The sequence below is a fragment of the Meleagris gallopavo genome, chromosome 2 (assembly GCF_905368555.1).
Source record: "Meleagris gallopavo chromosome 2, MGAL_WU_HG_1.1, whole genome shotgun sequence".
NCBI classification, from domain to species: Eukaryota; Metazoa; Chordata; class Aves; order Galliformes; family Phasianidae; genus Meleagris; species Meleagris gallopavo.
The window spans coordinates 10,783,370-10,792,127 of record NC_139405.1 but is presented as its reverse complement, the minus strand read 5'-3'; the positions used below and the strand labels follow the sequence as shown (position 1 = coordinate 10,792,127).

The window sequence follows — 8,758 nt, the reverse complement described above, 5'->3', positions numbered from 1 at the left end:
AAGAAGCCTTAGATTTCTTCAATAGTTTGTGAGCACTGGGCAACAACATACGCTCAAACAGGTTTAACACAATGCCCAACAGCGTCCAGATTTTCCAACAGACCACCCCCCTGGCCGGGAAGGTATCCTTCGGTTAGAAGTCCACACCTGCATTTTCCTACAGGCATTGCATACTCCAGAAAGCTTCGGCTCTAGAACCATCCAACCGAGCAGCGCACCGCACGCAAAGCAGCGGTGTGGTGAAGAGGGAACGGCAGAGTTGTCCCAGCCGGAGGAGCAGACGGGAGGACACCAAGCCGACGCCCCGTCCCGCCCCCGCCCTCGGTGGCGCCCACCTCCCCTTCCCCGGGCCGTGCCCGCTGCAGTGCAGAGCCTCGGGGCGCGGCGGGCCCGGGGCGGGGCGGGCCGGGGTCTGCAGCGAGCGCGGCACCGCCCCCGGCGGGCAGACGGGCGCGGCGGCGTCACGCGGCGGCACCGCCCCCCGCTCCCGGCGGCCGCCCCCGCCCGCCGCCGCCGCCGCGCACCCGCAGCAGCGCCCGCTCCGTCGGCGAGCGGCAGAAGCAGCTCCGGCCGCGCCTGCCCCGGCCCGCGGCACCCCGCGCAGGTAAGGCGTGTCCGCGGTGCGGGCAGAGCGGCGCCGGGAAGGACGAGCCCCGCTGTATCGCGGCGGAGGAGGAGGAAGAGGAGAAGGAGGCGCGAGAGGCTGGTGGGTTCGCATGCGGCGTTGTGGGGAGGTAGATGGCGGGGAGCAGAGATGGAGGAGCGGAGGGAGAAGTTAAAGGTTGGATGCGGCGATTCTTCCCGTGCCAAAGCGGGTGGGGGGTGGGATCTGTGTGAGCGGAGGGATGAATCAATGTGCTGCATGTTTTCCCTGGCGGGAGCTGCTCGGGTGCAACGCGAAGCGATGGGGATGCGTATCGCGATGGGATCGCTGTGTGTTGGCGGCGGGCTGGGATGGGCGAGGGGCTTGTGCAGGAAGTGCATGGGCAATTTGGGACATTTCCTATTGTGAAGCAGAAGAAAGAGGGCAGGCGGCTGCCTCGGTGCGTTCGGAACCGCGCGGGTTCCTGCTGATGGTGTGCATTTTTGAAGGGGGAGAAATTCTATCACAAGCGTATTAAAATAAATACGTCTGCAGGCTGGAGAGGTAGCAAAATCGATCATTGCGGCCGCCTAGGAAAGAATTTGATTCTAGAAATTACGTGGAAACGGAGGGAAAAGATTAATGATGCTGCTAAGTCTGCTTTTCAATCGGAGCGCTTCTCCCTTTGGCCGCAGCAAGGTTGTTTTCCAGCTCCTTTCTTTTCATCCGGTGATTTGCGAACTCTCCGGGCTTCCCCGCACCGGAGACAATGCCGAGCGCTGGGCACAATGAGGATCGTACCGGGGCGGTGCGTGCCGCGACCTGCCGTTAGCCCGGGATTTATTGACCTCGGGGTGCCTCGCGCTCCCTGTCGCCCGTTTAGAAAGGCTCTATCGGGGCACCTGTGATCAAATCATCATTTTTAAAGGAAAAAAAATATGGTTATGGAGAGGTGGGGAAAGGATATTGATGCACTGCTGAGGCACTGAAGGCGCTGCTCTGTTAGTGCTGCTTTGTGTATATTTCTCACTACATGCATGTGCGCACACATACAGTGCCGGGAGGGAAGGGGGAGTTGGAGGGAGTCGGCTGGCAGTTGAGACCCCAGTTGAGTGGTATATTCATGACCAAATCGTCCCTTCTTGGAAATGACAGTGTCTTTCTGCTTTGGAGATGACGAGACCGCGTTGTATACTGATTGTGTGGATGTTATCACTAGTAATAAATAAGCAATTGTGGCTTTTTTATTACTATTATTTATTTCCTTGGATCTTCCTTTTATCCTTTTCAATCTTTTCATCTTTCTCCCTTCCCCTCTCCCCTTTTATTTTCTTTCATTATTACTGTTATTATTCATTTCTTTCTCCCTTTCGTCCTCTCTCTGCCGCTCCGCGGGCGGGGGCCGGGAGGCACCGCAGCCGGCGGCGGGGCGGCTCTCCGGGAGGGATCCCCACTCGCTGGCTCTCCGCGGACACCTGTAGGGATCGCTCTGCACGCTCGGCGGCGCGCGCGCACCCCCACACACACAGACACACGCGCGTTCTCAAGCACCCGTGCACGCGGGCGCGCTCGCTCCTGCCTCGCGGCACCTGCCTGCTCGTGCTTCCTCTGCACACCACGCGCGTTCCCTCCCCAGTCACCCCTCACCCTTGGGCCACGCGCCGACTCGCCCACCTGCCGTCCCCTGCCCCGGCCCTCCCCACCTCGGCACACGCACAGCTCTCCGTCCCCTTTTCCTCGCCGCAACCTCTCCCACCCTCTGCCCTACGATCGCCCTCCCCTCCCGCCCCCGGGGCATCCCTCGTACTCCCACTCGCGTGCAGCCCGTCCCCGTCCCCCGCCGCTGCGGGGAGCCCCGGGCGCAGGCGGCAGCCGCGGAGCCGCCTCGCCGCCGCCCCGTCGGGCCGCGCAGGGCGGAGCTGTTCGTGGTGCTGAAGCGGTGCCTGCCCCTACCCGCCGCCGGCAGCCCGCTCGACAGCGCAGAAATGCCCCAAAGGCTCCCGTCGGGGGTCGGAGTAGCCTAATTCCCTCGACGATCCCTCCCGGGCACCGCGTTTTTTGGGGGGGCTGCCGGGAAACTGCTGGCAGCGGCTCTAGGCGGGGAAAACCATGGGGCTCGCTGATGCCCTGCAGTGCCCGGTGGTGATTGAGTATGGCTGGCCTCTGCCCGACGGGTTTGGGAGTTCTTCTAACCACTGGGGGTTCTTCTTGCTTTCCTTTCGCTTCTCTTGCCTGCCTGGTATGTGACAAATAATAAAAATAAACGTGTTGACATTTAGAGAAATGAAATTAAATATAGAGAGTAGGAGGTGACTTAGCAGCTTGGAACATGTCAGGTGCAGGCAGCCGAGGTGTGTGCAGGTTTTGCCCCGGCAGGCACATCCCTTCCCCCCCCTCCTCACAGCAGATGCATACCCGCATGCAGTAGCCTGCGAGGGGCTTGGCAGCTCTGGCCGTGCTGTTCTGCCTGAGTGCTGCTGGCTGAGGAGAGGGAAGTGTTGGAGATCCTCTCCTCCATCAGGAGATCTCTGCTTGCACACTCCTCCTGGAAAACACTGTGCGGCTTGGAGGAAGAAAAGAGAGGGAAGCCTTTCTGAAATGCTTTGAATGCAGAGATCGCTTCAGAAGAAGAGAGTGAACTATGGCATATGTATTATTTTTAAAATGAGGAGTGTCCTTTTAAATAAGGGTATCTGAGTAAACATACATAAAATACTGCAACCCATTTCAGAGGACTAACACCTGGGATTAGCTGATCTGCATTGTGAATAATGTCAGCATCAGAGCCGGCTTGAATTGGATTTTCCCTGCCAGAACAGAGAATATCAGCTGCAAAAGAAACCAGGTGTCAGAGAAAAATGCAGTTTGAAATTTTCAAAAAACCTTCTAAGAAACCATTACAATTCTTCCTCACCCCATGAAAATAAACCAGTAGGTGTGCCATGTACAGCAGAGCTTGCCAGTTCCTGCTGGGAGCTCTGTCCCTTTATTACGCTTTTGAGCTATGTTAGAAAGAACTAGAACCAGGCTTTGTACCATCATCTGCATTAATAGGACCCTATAGCTTCACAGGTGCTGATATTTCCATAAATAAATTACAGTAAACCAAATAGCAGGATAAGCAATATCTTTTAGGACACTTCTTAACTTCGGTCTTATAATAATAATAATATATGCTCCTAAAATATTTGCAAGTTTTGGAATGGTAAGTAGTTTACATACAGATTAAACCATAAAAATGTGATCTGGTGTACGCATATACATTGGATTTAAGTTTAGCACTGCACATTATGATGATTTCTCAGTAACTCCAAAATTACAGCAGCACTTCATTTTGCTAACACTGAACAGCGGCTCAAATGAAAAATTAATCACAAATGTACACTATTGATCAACTTTATGATTTCACTTGTTATTATTAGTCATCGTTTCTTATTATTCTGTTCTGATTCCTTGCAGATTAGAAACAAAAACAATAGAGGAGTTCACCCCCTGGATCTTAGCCTTGGCCTTTTACAAGCGAGCAGAAGAGGAGCTGTCAGGCTGTGCATGTCAAGTAGCCGCCTGGCTGTTTGACAGCTTCTGGGTTTCAACCCCATTGGGATTGAGGCAGCTCAGGAAGCCATGAGCGATGAGTCCTGTCGCCTGCTGACGCTGCTCCAGCACCATGGCAGGCATTCCGTGATCTGACAAGAGGATACGTCTTGGGGAGGCAGCGCTGGGATCCGTAATTGGCTTCCTCGGAAACTATTGCTGGTGAATAGGATGTAAAAAGAGGTGCACACGCACTGGGATATTGCTACAGTCTTGCTGAGCTCCTGGATCTGCTTGGAGGAGAGGATTTTGCCACCAGTCTTGTTTTTATGTCTCCTGCTTTGGTAATGTTGGCTTTGGGGAAAATTTCTGCTGACTCACCCATGCCCAGACACCTTTCTCAAAACCTGGCTGATCAGTGAAGAACTGATCACCACCGACACCTTCTACCCTCTGGCCCCCTCACTGTTTCCCTCCAACCCGTGGGGCCCCCGCAGCCCCCCCGTCCCGTGGCGGGGGTGAGCACACCTGAAGCTCCGAGCGTGGCCGGTGTCCAGCAAGATTTTACCCTGTCTGCCCCTGGGGCCCCAGCGCCGCCCCCCGCCGGCACTGCCGCCCCACTCGCTCGCCCCAGGCCGCGCAGGATGGGGGCGGCGCTGGTGCGGCGCGGGGGCTGCCTGCTGCTCTGGCTGGCCCTGCTGCTGGGCTGCTGGGCTGAGCTGGGCAGTGGGCTGGAGTTTCCGGGGGCCGAGGGGCAGTGGACCCGCTTCCCCAAGTGGAATGCCTGCTGCGAGAGTGAGATGAGCTTCAACATGAAGACGCGCAGCTCCAGTGGGCTGGTGCTCTACTTTGATGACGAGGGTTTCTGTGACTTCCTGGAGCTCATCCTCACCCAGGGTGGGCGGCTACAGCTCAGTTTCTCTATCTTCTGCGCCGAGCCCGCCACCTTGCTCTCTGACATGGCGGTCAACGACAACCTTTGGCATGCCGTGGTCATCCGCCGCCACTTCAAGAACACCACTCTGATCATTGACCGGGCTGAGGCAAAGTGGGTGGAGGTGAAGTCCAAGCGGCGGGACATGACTGTGTTCAGTGGCCTCTTCTTGGGGGGGCTCCCACCGGAGCTGCGGTCAGCAACACTAAAGCTGACACTCTCCTCTGTCAAGGACCGGGAGCCCTTCAAGGGCTGGATAACAGATGTTCGGGTCAACTACACACAGACGTCGCCGGTGGAGAGCCAGGAGGTGCGGCTGGACGATGAGCAGAGCCGCCTGTGTGCTCGGGAGGATGTTTGCCTCAACGGAGGTGTCTGCTCGGTGCTCAATGACCAGGCCGTTTGCGACTGCTCCCAAACAGGCTTTCGGGGGAAGGACTGCAGTGAAGGTAAGGCACCATCTTAGCTTGCCTCACCACCCCCTTCGTGTAGTGGAGGGGACGGGTAGGAGGTCAGGCCTGCATGGAGTTTCATCTGTATGAGTGGGTCTCGCTCCCCTCCCCGCTGCCTCCCTGCTGCCTTCTCTCTTCCTGCCTTCCTCTCCCCATGTGTCTCTGTGGCAGACCATGGTGCCATCACTCCTCTGTTCTCTTCAGGGGCGAGCAGGGGGAGGAAGACATCATCTGGGTATCTTCTGATGGCAGGGTGAGATGTGGGGATGTCCTGGGATGGAGAAAGGACAGGGCTTCGGTGCCAGGTGCTTCCCAGCCAGGAGGGGGTGGCCAGCATCTTACTTGCCCAGAGTTGAGAGAGAGGGTGGTAAAGCTTGCAATGATCAGCTAGTGGCAATTAATTTTGGGAAAAGGGAAAACAACACAAAGGAGAATTTTGCTGGATGAAGTGCAGAGATGACCTGGGTTTATTTTTGTAGGGTAGTGGAGATCTAGAGTCTGTTTTGTATTGATACGTACCTCTGTTCTGTTGTTGGAATAAAATCAGTGATTTATTTGGGAATTCCTTAAATTGTTGCTGAGGAGGAGGATTAGATAGAGGATTATGATTTTACACATATGTGAACGGTATTGCTTTGTGATGTATTAGCCATTTACAATGCTAGTCTTAAAGAGAGAATACAAAAGGACAAGGGGGAAGTATACACTCCATGACTGCAAAATTCCTGGGGAAGATAGAGCTTTGAAAAACAGCAGTTTCCTGAGTCCCATCTGCAAATAAAGCACTGAGTAAAATATGGTTCGTATTCAGTGCCCATTGTTTTTGGTGGTTTGAAGGATTGTGAACATTTAATACAGATACATGTAGGATTCATATTATTTTGCTAGTAAGTGTACCATTGCTTGAAGCTATGTAAGCATAGAGATTACCTATGTTACGTGCCTACAACGTAACTTACAGGTATACATATGAAATGAGACCAAATGTATCAAGGGAGAATGTAATGTTCATGTCAGAATTTGAGAGCAAAGATCTGAGTGTGGAATGTAAAAGGTAAATATAAATAAGATACGATGTAGGCCAAATGAAGGTCTTCCCTGAGTAGCTGCATGACATTTATAGCTGAATAATTTTGTCATTTCTATCAGATTTCACCCATTTTAAAAAAGAAAACTTCATTTGTGACTGTGCTTTATTATGTAATACCTTCTGTCCTTAGTGTCAGTACCCAAAACACTACAGTCATTCTGCATCTTGTTTGCTTTATCAGTTGTTTATCTCTCATCTGCCATTTGTTAACGAAACCGAACCTTATAAACATCTTAAAATAAGTTTTAGTAAGTAAAGACCAAATGATAATTTAACAGAATAAGAAGTTTGTTTTTTCAATAACACAGCCCCAGAAACAGTAAAATGAGGTATCTTCTATTTTATTCTAAATCATGTCAATAAATTTAGTATTTGAGGGGGAATTTTTAATGCATAGTACTACTTAATACATAGGTGTACATAAAATAATGGGTTGTCTTAGCACCTTTGAGTTAGGTCTCATTATAAACTGAAAAGCAAATCGTGAGCTGTAGCAGTTTGATTAAAGCAACAATAATCATTTATATATAATTATAAACTTATGTACATTAAAACTGTTTACTTAAAGTGATTTTGAACATATGTTTATATGAAAAGTTTGTGTAATTGCATGTAAAATGAGTCAGAAAAAAATCTTATCTTTAAATAACAGAATTAATGAGATCATGAGCTATTTTTAAATAACATTTTTATATTTAGATTAAATCTTAATGAAATATTTTTTTATATGTAAGTGTATATTGTACAGTGGTTGTAAGACGATGATACTGAAAATAATTTTAGAATCCACCAAATTAGGGTAAAATACTGGCTTCAATCAAATTACAGTGTTTTTAGAATTGACATCAGAGGGATCCCCCTCACATGTTCCTTAACCACCAAGAAGCCTTATAAAACAGTAGCAAGACATATTTTTTGCTTGGACTCATCCTGAATTATTCAGCTTCTAATTTCATTTGAAATAGAAGACAGTGTTTTCACTGATAGCAATATAAATTGAATTTGTTTCTGTTGATTGCAAAAAGATAAGTTAAATTCAGATCAGTGAGGTTTGATGAAGGGATTAGTAGCTACTCATATGTGCTACCAAAGGTATTGAACTGATTTGTAATTAATAATTTAATCTTTTCAGAAATAAAAAAGTAGAAGTACAAGTGAAACCACCACATTTGTCAAGTAGGAAATCCTGGCTATTTTTACTTATTTCTTTATAGGCAGCATAGAAATTACGTTGTTGAGTTACGGTCTTTTGTTCCTGGAATGTGTAAATTTCCCCCGACCCTTAGTAAGAGGTTGCCATTGGTGAAGGATAGAGGATCATCTCAAACTGTGGTGATGTGAAGTGAGACTTTTGAGATTTTGCTCTTTGTCTTGTTTTAATTAGAAATGTTTTATATGTGAAAAAATACCAAAGTGTCCATTTTTATCCGATATTTTGACCATATGTCCTAGTTACTACCTTTTTCCTTCAAGGTGAAAGATTAAAATCCATTCTCTGTCAAGACCTATCTATCTACATTATGTATAAGCTTAGATTTTGTGTGCTTTTATATCTCTGGCTGGGCACAGGGTTCAGTTTTAAGTGGTGTAATGAGCACTTCGGGAATCAATAATATTAAAAACAAACAAAAAAAATCAACTTTTTCTAAAAATTTTAATCCTGACTTGCATGTTTAAGGGATTAGAAAATAAATATATAGATTTAAATTGGTTAAAAGAGTCAATGGCCTCGGGCCTTTCAGGCCTTAGGAGGCATTTTTTATAGCATCTAAGTCTCCCTGCTCTTCTTCTTCACCTTTGAAAATCTCATTAAGTTTTCTTGAACTAAAGTTTTCTCAGAAGAATAAAGTTTCACCAAGTGTTATTTGCTTTGAAAATCGCATAGTATTATAACTAATATGTAAAGTATTATATATCTGGAGTGCTGTGTCCAGGCCTGGGGCCCCTGGCACAAGAAAGATGCAGAGCTCTTAGAGCAGATCCAGAGGAGGAGCACTAAGGATCAGAGGGCTGGAGCACCTCTCCTATAAAGAAAGATTGAGGGAACTGGGCTTGTTTAGCTTAGAGAAGAGAAGCTCTGGTGTGACCTCAATGTGGTCTTTCAATACTTGGAGGGAAAGTATAAACAGGAAGGGGAATGGCTGTTTATGAGGGTTTGTATGTTT

The 8,758-nt window shown here is 49.2% G+C and overlaps 1 protein-coding gene across 10 annotated transcripts in view; it reads left to right on the top strand.

Annotated features, from left to right (window-relative positions):
• Window positions 1-386: 386 nt before the first annotated feature.
• The window catches only part of NRXN1 (neurexin 1), a 645,099-nt gene continuing 636,727 nt past the window's right edge, over window positions 387-8,758 (top strand). For 2 of the 10 annotated variants that reach the window (XM_085218892.1, XM_085218890.1), the window contains exons 1-2: window positions 395-706; window positions 4,043-5,500. In XM_085218892.1, the coding sequence (XP_085075018.1) occupies window positions 4,762-5,500 (739 nt within the window). In that variant the 5' untranslated portion in view covers window positions 395-706; window positions 4,043-4,761. Of the gene's footprint in view, window positions 707-4,042; window positions 5,501-8,758 lie in introns of all 10 variants that reach the window. The other 8 variants (XM_085218893.1, XM_085218887.1, XM_085218894.1 and 5 more) reach the window with 7 other exon arrangements.